The sequence below is a fragment of the Antechinus flavipes genome, chromosome 1, assembly GCF_016432865.1.
Source record: "Antechinus flavipes isolate AdamAnt ecotype Samford, QLD, Australia chromosome 1, AdamAnt_v2, whole genome shotgun sequence".
Lineage (NCBI taxonomy): Eukaryota > Metazoa > Chordata > Mammalia > Dasyuromorphia > Dasyuridae > Antechinus > Antechinus flavipes.
Genome location: NC_067398.1, coordinates 455864558 through 455882751, shown reverse-complemented (window position 1 = coordinate 455882751; position 18194 = coordinate 455864558). Strand labels below are relative to the sequence as shown.

General features: G+C 35.4%; 1 protein-coding gene across 1 annotated transcript in view; it reads left to right on the top strand.

Annotated features, from left to right (window-relative positions):
* VXN (vexin) overlaps window positions 1-17429 on the top strand; it is a 33538-nt gene extending 16109 nt beyond the window's left edge. The window contains exons 3-6 of the mRNA XM_051970100.1: window positions 3260-3422; window positions 6017-6078; window positions 10346-10440; window positions 15745-17429. Coding sequence (XP_051826060.1) covers window positions 3260-3422; window positions 6017-6078; window positions 10346-10440; window positions 15745-15931 — 507 coding nt within the window. The 3' untranslated portion in view covers window positions 15932-17429. The remainder of the gene's footprint in view (window positions 1-3259; window positions 3423-6016; window positions 6079-10345; window positions 10441-15744) is intronic.
* Window positions 17430-18194: the final 765 nt, after the last annotated feature.

The following is an 18194-nucleotide window of genomic DNA, read 5'->3' as shown; positions in this document are numbered from 1 at the left end:
TCTCTAAAATGATTCATAGGAGTGAAGAAGGTAATTGTGGCCACAAGGTCACTTTGGAGCCTCCTTTCTCTTTTTTCTTTTTTTTTTTTTAATTTTGTTATTTTTAATTTATGTAATAAAACAAGCATTTCAATAACAGCATAGAAAATTTGCACATGAAACTGAAAATCTATTATGCACAACTTGCTATTCCTTTTAAATATGTAACAAAGTTATCATGTAAATTTTTTTATTCTTCCCTCTTATACTAGAGGCGGTTACTATTAGATACAAATATGTATCTATGTAAAATCATTCTATACATATTTTTATGTATCAGTTCTTTCTCTGGATGCAGATAGCATCTTCCTTCACATGTCCTTTGCAGTTAATTTAGTATTTATAAGAATCAAAAAGATTTAATAGAGCCTCCTTTCCATACTTATAGTATGAATACTGTCAAGATATTTCAACCAAAAACATGAAAAGGAGAAACAAATATGTAAATATTATTCCTAAATGAATAAATAATTCATGTTGGGATAATGATCCTATGCTGTTCTGTTTTGATCTTCTTATCATGAGTATGATGTTCTATTATAAGCACCACATATTGGGATGCACATTAGGTTTCTAGAACATATCTGCTAGAAGAATCACAGCACTGAATAGTTTGAAGGGACTCACCAACCCATATATGAAAGGAAGTCCCACCATAACATCCCTAACCTCTGCTTACGACCTCCCAGGAAGAGAGATCCATCACCTCTTGAGACAAACCATTCTACTTTTTGACATTGATGATTGTTAGTAAGTTTTTCCTAAAAAAAACACAATCCAAATTAGCCTCCTTAGATCTTCCAACCATTATTTCTACTTCTGACCTCTGGAACCAAAGAGAACAAGTTTCCTTATGTCTCCACAAAATAGCCCTTCAAAGATATGAACAAACATTAGACTCCCTCTGAATCGCTTCTTTTACCAAGGTAAACATGCCCAACTGATTTTCATATGTCACTAATTTGTCAAGGCTCTTTGCCCTCCTTTTGACACTATTCAGCGTTCTGTTATTGTATTGCTTAACATGTAGCTTTCTAAACTATTACTGTAAGCTACATATATTCCTTAGCTATATTAGCTTTTTTTGGTTTCCACATTACATTGACAACTCCTTTTGAGCTTGCACCCACTAAAATCCCCAGATCTTTTTCAGAACAACTTTTATCTATTAATACCTTCCCTACATTATAATTATGGAGTTAATTTTTTTGGTACCAAAGTATAAGAATTTCCATTTATCCCTATCGAATTCCATTGTATTAGATGCAGCCCAATACTCTTGACTTTCAAGAGTCTTTTGAATTCTGTCTGTCATCAACAATTAACTATCCCTTCAGCTCTGTGCTAGTTGCAAATCTGATGAGCATACTATTTGTGCTGTTATCCAATCCATTGATAAAAATATTAAATGGCATAGGACCAAATATGGTTTCTTGAGGTACTCCACCCAAAACCTCTTGCCACAGACACTGAGGTTTTAATAACTACTCTTTGACCCAGTTATTCAACCAGTTTTGAATACATCTGATTGGGTTATTTGCCTAATTCCTATATCTCCATTTTCTTTGCAAGAATAGTATGAGATATTTTATCAAACTTTTTGCTAAAATCTAGGTAAACTATTCCCACAGCATTCCCCTTATCTATTAGTTTAGTAATCCTCATCCCTCTCCCCCCCTAGCCAATGTAATAAGAACAATCTGGCATGACCTGTCCTTACTGATTCCCATGTAGCCTCTTTGTAATCACTCAGCTTTCCTTTTCTAGATGTATTCCAACCACCTTTTTAATGATCCTTTCAAGAATTTTTCCCCAGAACTGAAATCAAATTAGGCCTATAGCTTGCAAACACTTTCCTTTTCCCTCTTTTGAAATCAGGATGACATTTGCCCTTCTACAGTTCTGTAGTAGCCTGGTAAATAAAGTGCATGGTTTGGAATCAGAAAGGCTCATCTTCCTGAGCTGAAATATGGCCTCAGATACTGCCTGGTCAAGTTAGTTAAGCAGTTTGCCTCAGTTTCCTCATCTGTAAAATGAGCTGGAAAAAGAAATAGCAAACCACTTCAGTACCTTTACCAAGAAAATACCAAATAGGGACATGAAGGATTGAACATGACTGAACAACTGAACATCAAGAACAAATTCTGTAGTTTCTTGTTTTCCAAGATATGTCGTATGCTACCAACAATTACTCACATCTGCTATACCTATCAAAAATGGAAGATGTGGTTCATCTAGGCCATATGACTAGAATACATTAAAGTCACCTAATATTTTCTTATAATCTCCTTACTTATCTTGTGAATCACTTTTCTGTTAGTGATTTTCTCTCCTCTCATTTCCAGAGTAAAGGACTTTCTTCTTTTCAGAAAAAAACAGAAACAAAATAAAAGAACATTAATGAGAACCCTTATGGACTCAAATTCCTGACATATGAGGGTTATTCAAAGCATGTGTAGATATTTAAGACAGAGAAGAAATTTCAGAAGGGATTGAGAGTTTCTATGAAATAGTTTAATATTTTAAAATGAGAGGGACTTTTTATTCTCAGAGTTCAAAATTAATTAATGAGTAAAATTTTCAGAAAGGCTGGTATTGATATAATAAATGAAAAAAAAAATCCAAAATGGGAATAGAAAGAAGGTAGTGAGTTCCCTGTCACTAGACATCTTCAAGCAGAAGCTAGATGGTCAATTGTCATGGACATATTTAAAAATATCTGTATGTAAGGGTTTGCCTAGAAGATTATTGAGATTTTTTCCAACTCTAAGATAATGTGACTAATTTTAATCAACATTAAGGCAAAGGAAAGTTTTCTCCAATTCTTTTTAAAGGATTGAATTTCTAGTCATTTTAAAGTCTCCTAGATTTAACCAGAAGAGGCAGGTAGGTGGCTTAATAGGTAGAGCAGTGGACCTAAAGTCAGGAAGATTTTAGTGCAAATTTAGCCTCAGCTACTTCCTGTGACTTTGTGCAAATATTATGTGACTTTAGGCAAATGTTTTAATCTCTGCCTTAATCCACTGGAGGAGGAAATTGCAAAAACAACAACAACAACAATAACAAAAACCACTGGACACAAAACATTAGATACAACTGAACAACAAAAAGCTTTAACCAGATTCAGGAAAAAGACAACATTTCTAATTAATTCGAAGAGATGACCATAACTCTTTAGAGTGAAAAGTATGAACAAGTCAGTTCTTTTTCTTCCCTGTAGGTGGTAGCAGTGACTGATTATCACATTCATGGGCCTCTAGAGCTTCTGCCCCACAGGAATGATCGACTTCAGGTCCTTTGCAGAGAAAGTGAAGAAAGGAGGTTTGGCCGCCTCCAGAATGGGCAACATGGACAGCCCCTGTCCAAAACCATGACCAGACATGGTAAGTAAGCCCTGTTACCCTTCAGGGAATATGTAACTAGGTGACACTATCTTCATATTCCATGATATCCACATAGCTGTTAAGTTCTGACCAGTGATAATTGGGAGTCTAACCTATATTATCCCAGCAATTCAAATATTGGCACAGTTTAGGAAATCTGTTTCATTTTCAGCAATGTAGGTAGCTAATTCCCCAGGATCCTCAATCTGACAGATTCAAGCCTTGCCATATGTGGAAAAGGGAGAAGAGAGAAAGAGGATATATACTTGCATGAAGATTTTTCAAGTCAATATAGTCTTTCTTACTTTCCTTTCAAAGGATGAGTCATCTATAAGTGAATCCAAATATTCAATTCTCTCATCATGAAGAGAGTCCAGGTTGATCCAGATATAAGTGAGATGGAGTTTTATAGACATCCAGATCTAAGCATCCTTTTTTCTTTCTTTTTTTTACTGAACTAAAAGAAATGGCTCCTGAATTTTCATTATAATCCAGCATAAAATTAAGGGGGTCTACTGTCCTTCCTGAATCAAGAAAGACTTTCTTGGATTCCTAAAAATGGCAACTGATTTCATTTAGTAACATTTCATCTGCCCCAACAAAACCATCTGGTGTGGAGTGTAATAGAAAGAACAGTAGATGTATAAGCAAAAGACCAAGGTTTGAATCCTAGTTTTTCTATTTATAGGCTATGCAACCTTTTGTCCTTTGGATATCAGTTTCTTAATCTGGAAGAGCAAGTATGAATGAACCATTAGAAGCCTTTTATTCTGTAATCTTGTGACCTACTTTACCAAAATGTCATGAAGAATAAGCAGGATCATATATGGGAAGCACTAGGAGTTTGATGCAAAAGGGATACAACATTCAACAAACTTTTATTAGATCCCTACAATGGACAAGACACTGTGTCAGGCTCTGGGAATTTTTTGTTGTTGAGTCATTCTTTAGTCATATCCAAGTTTTTGTGACCCCTTTTGGGGTTTCTTGGCAAAGACTTTGGAATGAATTGCCATTTCCTTCTCCAGCTCAATTTCCAGATAAGGAAATTGAGGCAAATAGGGTCAAGTGGCTTGCCTAGGGTCACAAAATTACTGTGGCTGAGGCCATATTTTAATCCAGGAAGATGATTCTTCCTGACTTCAAGCTTGGCACTCAATCTATGTGTTGTCCCAGCTCTAAAAATTAAAGATAAGAAAGAAAGAAAGAGAAATAAAGAAACAAAGAAAGAAGTTCTTGACTTTAGGAGTTTAATAAGCACTCATCAACAAAAGGTAACTTTGTCAATTCATTCAATTTAAATGCATTTTAAAATTCTATCCCCATCTGGTCTAACATTTGTTTTAACTTGAGTAAAAAAAAAAAAAAACCCAGAAAATATCCAGAGCTATCATTAATTTATCTTAAGTTGTCATATATCTCTTTTCCATTGAATAGCTCTATCATCATATTCCAAAAGGCAGAGGTGGTATTGAGTATTAGAAATCATATTGGAATATACTAATACAGTAGTTCTCAAAATTTTTGTCATAGGACTCCTCTACACTCTAAAAAATTACTGAAGATTCCTCCCAAAATAGCTTTTGTTTATTGTGTGAGTGATATCTATAATTGTTTAGAATATTAGAAATTAAAATGTCTTAGTTTTATTATAAAAATTAATTTTGACTTCATAGATCTCCTAAAGGGATCTCAGTCCCTGGACCATACTTTGAGAATCACTGTTCAAGGACATAATCATGCCTCAAAATTTTCTCAGCAAATAATCTGTTTTTGAAAGAGAATGCATCCTTTTTTAAAAATAGTATGCTCTTTGATCTTGGAAGGCTTGGAAAGTCAGGAAGTAGGGGACACCTATAAGATGAGGATTCATCTAACATACGTGCAGGATTTTACTATTCCTCCTCCAAAGAAATAACTCTGACAGAAGAAAGCATTCTTCTCATTCAAAGAAAGAGTCCACAGGGACCCTGTGATCATTGATCCATTGATGTCTTGGTAGCGAAGTGCCCCATTGCTAGATATCAGGAATCAACTGGATGATTACTTGTCAGGATGTTATTGACATGCTTTGATCATGGATTCAATTAGTCTATCTTCAGGGAGTAATTATGAGGGAAGCACTTTGCAAAGCTCAAAGTACTATATAAAAATATGTTGCTATTGTTATTATTACAATTTTAGGCAAGATCTGAGATCCCTTACAACTCTTTATTTCTGTGACATTATGATAAATTTCCAAGGTTAGTAAGACTGAACTCTCTGACAGGCAATTTCCACTTCTCTAAAGCAAATCAGGTAAATTCCCATGATGCTAGATCCCTAGATCTAAACTATAGGGATATAGAAGTGATTCTTTTTTTCCCTTTCCCCATCAAAAATGTGTTAAGAGAGATTATCTCACTTCACATCCAAAAAAATTTCCACTTGCCTTTCTGGAGATTCTCACTCTGCATTCTGATTTCAGCAACTAGCACAAAGTCCTTACCTATCTTTGTATTGAATATTGGCTACTAGAACCATACACAGAAATAGAGGGAGGCAAGACACGTGGTACCACTGAACGATAATGCTATTTCTGTTCTGCTCTGCAGTGGGAATTTCTGAACCCAAACCATTAATTTTGTGTGGGAATCGAGCATATGGAAAATCTCTGGTAAGTAAGATAAATTAAGCTACCTATATTTGCTGGGTTATGCCTATGCCATGAACAGACACACTGATATCTTTAGCTTTGGACCTGAGAATGATAGAAAAGCATCTCACTATTGAAAGCCTCTGTACTTTTAAAACCACATTGATTTTTGCCCACTATAAGGCCTCTTTGGTCGAGAGATAATTACATATCACTAACAATTCTCTTTTTTTATATTACATATTTTTTAAATTAAAGCTTTTTATTTACAAAATATATGGATGGGTAATTTTTCAACACTGACCCTTGCAAAACCTTTTGTTCCAAATTTTTCCTTCCTTCCTCTCACTCCCTTCCCTAACTGGCAGGTAGTCTAATACAAGTTAAATATGTCAAAATATATGTTAAATACAATATATGTATACATATAAATTGCTGCACAAGAAAAATCAGATAAAGAAGGAAGAAAAAAACTGAGAAAGAAAACAAAATGAAAGCAAATAACAGGGAGAATGAGAATGCTATGTTGTGGTCCACATTCAATTTCCATGTTCTCTCTCTGGTATAGATGACTCTCTTCATCACTGAACAAGTGACACTGGTTTGAATCATCTCATCATTGAAGAGAGACACATCCATCAGAATTGATCATTGTATAGTCTTCTTGTTGCCATGTATAATGATCTCCTGGTTCTGCTCATTTAACTTAGCATCAGTTCATTTAAATCTTTCCAAGCCTCTCTGAAATCATCCTGCTGATCGTTTCTTATAGAACAACAATATTCCATAATTATTCATATATCATAATTTATTCATCTAATCTCCAACTGATGGGCATTCACCGAGTTTCAGTTTTTTGCCACTATGAAAAGGACTGACACAAACATTTTTGCACATGTGGATCCTTTCTCTCCTTTAAGATCTCTTTGGAATATAATCCCAATAGAAACATTGCTGGATCAAAGGGTATGCAGAGTTTGATAATTTTTTGAGCATAGTTCCTAACTGCTCTCCAGAATGGTTGGATCCGTCCACAGTTCCACCAACAATGTATCAGTGTTCCACTTTTCCCACATCTTCTCCAGCATTGGTCATTATCGTTTCCTGTCATCTTAGCCAATCTGACAGATATGTAGTGGTACCTCAGAGTTGTCTTAATTTGCATTTCTCCGATCAATAGTGATTTGGAGCACCTTTTCATATGACTACAAATAGTTTCAATTTCTTCATCTGAAAATTGTCTGTTCATTTCCTTTGACCATTTATCAATTGGAGAATGGCTTGACCTATTATAAATTTGAGTGAATTCTTTATATGTTTTAGAAATGAGGCCTTTATCAGAACCTTTGAATGTAAAAATGTTTTACCAGTTTATTGCTTCCCTTCCAATCTTGTCTGAATTAGTTTTGTTTGTACAAAAACTTTTTAACTTAATATAATCAGAATTATCTATTTTGTGATCAATAATGATCTCTAGTTCTTTGTTGGTCACAAATTCCTTCCTCCTCCACAGATCTGAGAGATAAACTATCCTATGTTTTTCTAATGTATTTATAATATCATTCTTTATGTCTTATGCCTAGATCATGAACCCATTTTGACCTTATTTTGGTATACTGTGTTAGGTATGGGTCAATGTCTAATTTCTGCCATACTAGTTTCCAATTTTCCCAATAATTTTTGTCAAATAGCGAATTCTTATCCCAAAAGCTGGAGTCTTTGGGTATATCAAATACTAGATTGCTATAGTCATTGACTATTTTGTTCTATGAACCTAACCTATTCCACTGATCAACTTCTCTATTTCTTAGCCAGTACCAAATGGTTTTGATGACTGCTGCTTTATAAAACAGTTTTAGATCTGGTACAGCTAGGCCACCTTCATTTGCTTTTCTTTTCATTAATTCTTTTGAAATTCTTGACCTTTTGTTCTTCCAAATGAATTTTGTTGTTATTTTTTCTAAGTCTGCAAAATAGTTTCTTGGGAGTTTGATTGGTATAGCACTAAATAAATAGATTAGTTTAGATAGTACTGTCATGAACAATTCTTTTTTAAAATAATTCAGTTCTAATGCAATTGGTCTAATGCAATAGGGAATGTTGCCAAGTTGGTCTCAAATAGACACAGAAGATGTTTTTGTTCCCTCTTTTGTTACTAACTCACACTAGGTGGCCTGGAATGGGAAAGAGGGGAGGTCCTTTAATTTGCCAAATCAATCAACAAGCATCTATCCAATGTCTACTATAAGTCATTCAATAAATCATTTTGAGAATAGCTAATTAATTCTAAGTTATATCTGAGGGAACGATAAGATTCTCATAAGAAAACAAAATAGCACTTAGCCTACTCACTTAGGATAAGTATTCTTTTAAAATTTTTCTATCAAGGACTCCCTTGACATTTGAATGAATTTTACATCCCCTCTTTTATCATTTAGACATTAATCTCTTTTATGCAGTCATATTGCCTTGGAGCCTCCATTTGGCATTAAAAATCCTCCATAATCTTTTCTACTTTTCCAATATTCTTACACCTTACTCCCTAACACATACTCTTTGGCACTGGCTTCTTGTGTGCTTCATGAATATGACACTCTATCTCTAGACTTCAAGCATTTTCTCTAGCTGTCTCCTGTACCTGGAATACTAATTCTGTTTTCTAATTTCTAATTTTCCTGGCATCCCTTAAGTCCCAACTAAAATCTCATCTTCTATAGGAAGCTTTTCCCAACCCTCTTAATTCTTGTGTCTTTTACCTCTTTTAATTATTTCCTATTTATCCTATTTATAGCTTGGTTTGTATATATTTGCTTGCAAGTTGTCTCCTTTATTAAAACGTAAGCTTCTTGAGGGCCTAACCTATTATTTCATCTAATCCTCAACAATTGTCTATCAAGTAGATTGAGTGTCATCACCCCAAGTGGACAAGTGAAGAGACTAGATTAAAAAGAGATTATGCAATTTGCCTAAATTCATATGACATATGAGTTAATTCTGGGCTTGCTTTTTGAAAATCAAGGGAAAACAGGACAGCAAACAAATAATCAGGATGCCTAAAGACTTAGACCTAAAAAATTTTCCTCAGAAGGGTTTTATCAGCATCTGAAGCCAGGTGGATGGGTGTTGGGGGTAGGGAAGGAAGACAGAAAATAGAAATCAAAGATGGTGGCCTTAGAAAGAAAGAAGTGGAATGATTGCAAATGCCAATATATGCTCTATCCCTGTAAACTATATGACCACCACGTCAGCATGAAGATATAGTGGATGAAGTGTCTGGTCTAGAATCAGGAAGACTTTATTTCAAATCAAACCAGATGTTTCAGATAGATATGTGGCCTTGGTCAAGCAACAACCTCTGTTTGTCTCAGTTTTCTCAACTACCAAATGGGAACAATAGGATCTTCCTCCCAAGGTTATGAGAATCAAATGAGATAATGTTTGTAAAGCACTATTCACAATGCCTGGTACATATTGAATGCTATACAAATATTTGTCATTGTTAATGTAAAGAAAACTGATCTTGGAATCAGAAGATCTGAATTTGAATTTCAACCTTGATATTTATTTTGCTATATGGCCCCAAGTAAGTTAAGCTCTTTCTGCCTTTGTTTTGTCATCTGCAAAATGGATTTGGCAGCCAGGTAGTTTTATTGGTAGAGTGCTGGGACTGGAATCAGAAAAAAACTTATCTTTCTAAGTTCAAATCTGTGACCCTGGACAAATCATAACCCTATTTGCCTCAGTTTCCCCATCTATAAAATGCACTGGAGAAGGCAATGACAAACTACTTCAGTATCTTTGTCAAGAAAACCCAAAATGAGGTCACAAGACAACGATAACAAAAATGGAGATAATAGTACTTGCACTCCTTCCATCACAAGGTTTTCCGAAACAAGTCTTATGCAAATGCTTAGGTACACATAAATATGAGCTGTTATTGCTTCAAAAACTGGAGTCAGAGAAGCTGATATAATAGTCCAGACAAGAGGTGGCAAAGGCCTTGCTTGACCTGATGATAATCGTTGTGGGATGGACGATGAAGGGACCTGATGATAAATTCAAATAAAGGGGATGAAAAAGAAAGAAAAATAAAAAATAACTCCAAGTGGCAAATTCTTGTTTCGTTCCAGGCTAGCAGTTTCACTAAATGGTCACTTGTCCTTTTTGGCTTTTCCTCTGAACTTTTAAAAATTCAATTTACAAAGGTTCTCTTTAAATAAGTTCAACCAATACTACCAGAAACATAGCATATGCTGATACTTTTCTTTCATCCTTCTGCATGGCACAGATATCCCAGACCTCACTGCCCAGGATCACCATGAAACAACCTCCTGTGAATGAAGTAATAGCAACAGAAGAAAATGACCAAACTCTGACAAAGGAGTAAGTTCTTTATGTTTTTGAGGCTTTCTGGCAAATACCTATCTGGAAGGAGGATGAGGAGTAGCAGGTGGCCTACGTCAGAGGTCATCCAGTTACTCAAAAACCTGATCCATCATAAATCCCCTCCAAAGAAGGTACCCTTCAAGGAAGGCAATTCTAGGTTCTAGAATTGCCTCAATTTTCCAGGATTAATCTGAATTATTTTTTGATGGAAATAAGTACATTAACTTGGGTGATATTTCTCCATTTCAATATATCAATTTGTTTTTATTTTTTATTGATTTTTTTAAAACCAGTCACCAAACACATATTAAGCATTTTCTAGGTGCCAAGTCCTGAAGTAAGGAATTTGATGCAAAAATAAAAAATAAAAAAATGGTTTCTGTCTTCAAGGAACTCAAGATTCTAAGAGAGAGAGAGAGAGAGACAACACAAATACCTATGCAAATAAATACAGACTACATCCCTTTGGAACCCCCAAAACATTGGTATCAAAATTATCTTGTGAATTAAGCCAAAGGTTCCTTGTAATGGGTAAAGAAACAAAATGTATAAATAAATATTCATCTACAAAATACTTTTTAAAATTCCTTTGCCCTACTCTATCTCCAGCTTTTTAAAATAAATATTATTAATTAATTTTTCCCCTCACCCCTGCTGTTAGCAGTTGATCCCTCTACAAATAAGCATGCCTGTAATATAGTATAAAATATGATATACACATAGTATCTAGCAATAGAAATTAAACTTGGAAGCTAGGATTGATCCATTGTTAATCTTTCTATTTCTAGTGCCTACCTTAGTGCCTTACATTATCAGGCAATTGTTGTTTATCACACTTTATTACTTATTATATTATTATTACATATATATGTATATAAAATTGTTTCTTCCAAAACAGAACCAATTAAAGGGTTAGTAGCCTAGAATAAAGGCATGAGAGTACTCTTGCATCCCTTTTTTTGCTTTTGCATTTGTAACATTCATTCATCCTCAATAAAATACCAATGAATTACAGTGATTCTCCTTCAGGGATATGTAAAGAAATAGTAGACAATAATTATAAAAACATTTAGAAATATGATTCATCAAGTTGACAAATACTTATTAAGTGCCTACTATGCCAAGCACTGCTTGGTGCACTAAATTGCTAAATACAAAACACTGCTAAATATAAAGTCTCAAACAACTATTGCCCTCAAGGACCTTATAATCTAATGGAAGAGACAATATATAAACAACTATAAAAATAAATTGGAGATACCTAAAAGAGGAAAGGTACTAGTATTAAGAGAGACAGGGAAATGCTTTTTAAAATGATATTTTAGCTGAGACTTGAAGGAAACCAGGGAAGTCAGGAGACAGTGATTGGGGAAAAAAAGCATTCCAGAATTGGAAGAGGGATGCCAGTGTCATTGGACCATAGAGGGGGTGGAGGGGAAAAAGATGTAAGAAGACTGAAAAGGTAAAATAGGGTATAGAGGAATCTAAAAGTCAGATAGAAGATTTTATTTTTACCCTAGAAATGATAAGGAAATGCTGAAGTCTATTGAGTGGCTTAATAATCTGGTCAGCCCTGCATTTTAAGAAGATCATTTTGATAGATAAGTAGTTGTTGTTGTTCAGCTGGAGTTTTTTTGACCCCATTTGAAGTTGCAGAAAGTGCTGCTTCATTCAGTCATTTTCAGTCATATCCAATTTTTGTAATCTCATTTGGGGTTTTCTTGCAAAGACACTGGAGTGGTTTGCCATTTCCTTCTCCAGCTCATTTTATAGATGGGTATCTGGAGCAAACAGGGTTAAATTACTTGTCCTGGGTCACAAAGCTACTAAGTGTCTAAGGCTGGGTTTGAAGTTTATCATTCCAGACTCTAGACCTGACACTTTATTCACTTTGCTATCTAGCTGCCCTGGATGAGTGGAGGATAAATCTAATTGTAGAAGAGAGAAGTCAAAGAGAACAACCTTAGAAAGCTTAGACATAAGCTACTAGGGTGGATACAGGTGAATACAAGTATTCCCTGGATTTTTCACTCTCTTACCAAGGGTAGAAGATGCTAAACAGAAGTCTTTAATTCAAATCAAGTTCATTCAAGTTAAAACACTAAAATGTGCTTGGTAAATACTATGATGACTACCAAGAAAAGTAGAAAAGAAGTCTACATCACTCCCATTTACACCCTCTACATTCCAGCCAAATTGAACAACCAGCTATCATTTTGAGCAACAATTCATCTCCATTGTCTGTTGCATTCACACATACACTGTCTTCTCACTTCCATCTCCCAGAAACCTCATCTTCCATCAAGAATCAACATGAGGGCTACCTTGTTGGTTAATCTTTCCCCTTAACCCCTATTAGTATTTTCTGCCTCTACAAATTAGTTATTTTAAATTTAATATATAATATGCACATAGTATCTAGTAACAGAAATTAAACTTGGAAGGTAGTACTGATCTGTTATTAATCTTTCTGTTCCTAGTGCCTAGCATAGTGCCTTACATTATTAGGCAGTCAATGTCGGGCAAACTGAATTATATCAATGAAGGAGGGTCTACCTGAAAGGAGTTTTTAATCTAATTAAGGAAACAAGGGAAACAAAGCTGTAACCAGGAATCTAAGACTGGATAGGATTAAATATCAAAATAAGTCAGAAAATAAATACTATATTAGAGTTTAAAAAAAAAAAAAAAGTGAGATCAGTGTGAACCAATACTATTTGACTAACTAGAAGGATTTTTAAGAAAGAAAGACTTAAACATTTTAGCCAGACTTTAGCCAACACCTGGGGGTGAAGCCAAAAGAATCACAATAGCTGGGTCCCCAGTATTATGTTAAGAGACTTTCTCCAAGGTGAGGTGCTGAGTAGCATATTGCTTTGCATGCCAATAATCATGATTGATTTTTACTGGGAGATAAGCTGATAACTGGAAATCACTGCATTTGAAAATGGTCTAAACCACAAGTTCTAATACACATATATTTCAATTAGTACCTCAACATCAAGCAATGAAAACAGATAAAAATATTAGAATTTTTTTTGTCCCTATGGCCTCGCCAGGCAACTTTTAAAAATCCTCAACTCTCAGTCTGAGCTGATGTAGATTAGGAAGAAAATGAGTCCTTCCTCATCCTGTAAAGGCCATTTTCATTTTTCTCAAGCCCTGACAACTTCAGTCTAATGTGAACAGAACAGAAGTAGGACTTGAGACCCTGAATCACTTGACCTATCCCATTCGGTTTCATTCAAAAGGCATTTAGTAAACATCTAACATTTTCAGTTAGGTGTAGAATGGATAGAGTACTCATTTGGAAGCAAGAAGACTCATCTTCCTGAGTTCAAATCTAGCCTCAGATCCTGTAATGCCGGAGAAACTGAGACAAGATAGAGATTAGAGAGTATTTAATATTTTATTTGAAAGGGAGAGATTTACTGGGACCAAATGGATCCATGGTTTGGTCCCAGGGCTGAATGAGACTATTGTCTCCAAGAATCCAGTTTTCAATGATATATATGCACATGGCTCAGACACAGGGGGTAGACCAAGGCAGGGACAGAGTCAGGGTGCTGAGAGTGGGAATGGGACTCTAATAGGGTGGGGTGAGCCTCCAGAGATGGGGATGACATAATGGGGGGAGGCACCCCAGAGATGGGGAGAGGCATCTGATAAAAGGTATCTGATATTCTGATATTTGGGAGGGAAGAGGCATTCTGATATTCTAAAATATAACATCTTTTATCCTTATCAAATATTCTGATTAAGAGGGAGGGGTGGTTTTGGAGGATTGAGCAGAACAATTATAAACCGAGGCAGAACAATTAGGGAAACTGAGGCAAGACAATTTAAGGAAACTGAGAATAATAAAAAAGAACTGTGGCATAACAATACTTATTAGCTCTATAACCCTACTAACCTCAGTTTCCTCATCTTAAAAAATGAGCTGAAGAAGGAAAAGGTAAAACATTCTAGTACTTTCACCAAGAAAATACAAAATCATTTCAGGAAGAGTCAAACATTACTGACCAACAAAACCATTTGTGAGCCACTTTAGGCACCAGGGAACTTCAAGTACTCCCACAGTCTGCTGGGGAAATAAACATGATACAAGGTAATGTCTTGTGAATAGAGGTTGTTTCATTCTTTATATTTGCTTTCTCAAACAGTTCCTGGTACATGGTAGATACATAAAAATATTGGCTGACTGATTATTGATTGAAGGTAGATAAGATAAGGCAAAGGCGTTTCAAGGAAAATTTGGCCCTAGGAAGGTCATTATCAACTGGAGATAAGGCATGAAGCCTGGAAGAAAGTGAGTATTTAAACAGGCTGAGTAAGTTGGGAATGCATTCAGTCCATCAAATCAATAAACACTTCTGCCAGGAGGGCTGCAGTGGCTAGATAGTCTCTTAGCCCCTCCTAACTCTAAATCTGTGATCTGATAAATTAACATTAAAATTGTCTGCATCTCCGGAGTTTAGCTGTCATTTAAAGTTGTCTTCGAGGACAATTTCCAGTAGTCTGGCCACTGGACCCAGATGGCTCTGGAGGGGAAAATGAGGCAGGGAGCTGGCACAGTCTTCCTTCACTTAAATCCAATTCATTTGCATATCATGACATCCTGGATGTCATGGTCCTTTTCACAACAACAACAAGAATAAAAGTTATTTTAATTAATTAAAAATTAATAATAATTTATATAGTTACAGTTATGGGGGAGGGAGGGTTGGTGATAAAGAGATTCTCATAAAGTCTTCACCAATAGGGGCACAATATTTTACTCTTGGATACCCTTCAAGCTACTTAAAAAAACAAATTTTGATGGGGGGAAAAAAGACAAGCACTTTTGTCAGACAGTGCTAACATATTAAAAAAAAAAAAAAAAGATTTGGAAGTTTAAAAAAAGGCAATGGCCTCTGCCCTCCAGGATCTTCCAATGAAATGAAAAACAGTAAACCTGCATACATACTCTGATGCACTAGATGAGGAGGGAGGGAATGACCAGAATTGAAATCAGATTGTAGAGGATTCTAAATGTATGCTAAAATTGACCATAGGAGGGACTGAAGGTTTTTTCTTTCTGAAAGATTGCTCCTTCAGTATTGCTCCAGGGAATAATGTAGCCACCCGGCTTCCTTCTGGCATCAACCTGAAAAAGGGAGAATATGAAGATAGGAGTAGAAGAGCTTTTTCTCCTCCTTCTCAGGAAAGGGACAGCCCAGATGCAAAAGGAAAGAGAGTCAATATCATTGCTATAAGACAGCGAGTAGACATTTTTTCTGTTCCCTCTCCCTCTTTCTTTAGACCTAGAAGACTGGCCAGGAAGATGCCTGAAGATGATCCAGCCTTTTCCCAGGGAGCAGAAGCCTCCGTACCACTGACAGGCAGAACTAGCTGTGGCACTCCCAATATCCTTCGGAAAATGTGGATGAAGCACAAAAAGAAATCAGAATACTTGGGAGCCACAAATTGCGCCTTTGAGGCAGACTGAAAGGTGATCTTTCCTCCTGGAGCTGCTGAGTTCTCCAAATTTGGGATTGCTTTTGCAATGGCAATGGTCCTTTCCAGCTCCAAATACTAAGATCCCCAATAATACAATAATTCAAGGTATTGAGTCACACCCTCCTCTCCTAGTGGATAATTCAAAACATACCATTATTCCTCCCTTTTCACAAATATGCCTCCCTTGAGATAGAGGAACAGAATTTACCCCAAAGACAAGATATTTCTTCTTAGAAGCAGTCACAAATTAAAAAAAAAAATTGACTTGATGTGTATTCTATCCATGTGTTTTCTAGCACAATTTTCATGCAAACTCCTTTCTGTTTTCAAAGACCTTCATAGGAGGTCTTCTCTTCTCTAGTCTATCATCTATACAATAAGAGGGTTGGGTTAGATCAAGAGTCCTTAGTCTGAGGTCTTTGACCTTTTTAAAATAAATACATATATTTTGATAAATATATTTCAACATTTTCAGTTTCCTTTGTAATTCTATGTATTTTATTTTATGAGCAGCTAGGTGGTATAATGCCTACTATGGTCAAATCATCTTGACCTGCCTCAGTTTCCTTATCTGTAAAATGAGCAGGACAAGGAAATGGCAAACTAATCCAGTATCTTCACCAAGAAAACCCCAAATGGGGTCACAAAAAATCAAGACAACTAAAAATGACTCAACAACAATAATATTCAGAGGTATCCATTGCTTTTATGAGCTACCAAAAGGAACCTTGACACAAAATAAGTAATGATAAAATAACCCCAGGATTAGATGATTGAGTTCTAAGGTCCTTAACTTCTCTCTGCTCTGTTAAAACTGCTCCTGACTCTGATGTCATTATAAGAGATGGATGTTGAGTCACCAGTGAAGCACAATGGTCCTTTCTATGCCTCTTACCACATTCACTTGTTTATTGAATTCTTTTTAATGAGTATTCATAACTGGTATGATAAAGTACCAAAAGATATTCCTTTATTAATTCCAATATCAGCTTCAGTCTGCCATCAAGATATTTCTGTCAGGACTTTGGAATCATGGTATGTGTGAATCCTTAATTCTTTTATGTGTAAGACATTCTGGAAGAATGACTAAGAAATATGTGCTATTCCAAAGTATCACAGTCTAGTAGAAAAAAAAATCTTATATTTATATAGAGCTTTTAACTTTCCAAAGTGTTTTCATATACATTATTTCATTTCATCCACTCCTAATTCTTTAGGCAGGAAGGATGAGTCTTAATATCCCTGTTTTACAGATGGGAAAACTGAGGCATAAAGTTTATTTAAATGACTTACTTGTCCACAATCGAACAGCAATTCAGTCACCTATCAATCAGCAATTTACTCATCTAATGGAACTTGAAACCAGTCCCCAATATTCTTTTCTTGATATCATGCTATCATGTCTTTGTCTAAGCTCTATAACCTAATTGTATATATGACCTTGGTCCTGTCATTGGCTGTGCGTGTGTGTGTGTGTGTGTGTGTGTGTGTGTGTGTGTGTGTGTCTATGTGTACATGCACCTCTTTTCCCTTCCTGCAAAATGGGGAAAATAATACCTGCTCCCTTAATATTTCAGAGTATGCTGCAAGAATAAATAAGGTCATTTTTGCGAACACTTCTTCAGTGTAAGTTATTATATTGTAAGTTCCCTTTTGGAAACAAGTAAAAACTTGGAGTAAAATAAAGTGATTAAAAAGGACCCAATCAAAGATTTCTAACTTAAGCAAATAAACTGATATGTCTTTAATGATCACGCTAAAATATGGTTTCTTAAACTTAGGTCCATGAATTTGTTTCTCTTTTTAAAAATATTTTGATAACTATTTTTCAATTTCCCTGGTGATTTCATAATCCTATATATTTTATGTCATGTATTTAAAACATTATACTGGAGTCCATAAGCTTCACCAGACTACCAAAGGGGTCCATGGCACAAAAAAAGCCCAAGAAGCTCTAAACTGTATTCTCCAGATTTTAGAAGAATACATAACCTTTCTTTTTGATCCCAATTCCTTTTCTTTCTCCTTTGGGGCAATACTCCTGAGTTACACTATTAACTACAGATTAGTGTAATATATATAAGACCCTATTCCCAGCAGCCAGGAAAACTTCTTTAAACTATATATCAAACTCCTCTGCCTCCCAAAAATACTGAAATATTTTTTAAATGCTTTCTGTTATGTGTTTATTTAAAACACACAAACATATATGTTATATTATATGTATACATGTGTGTGTATTTACATGCACA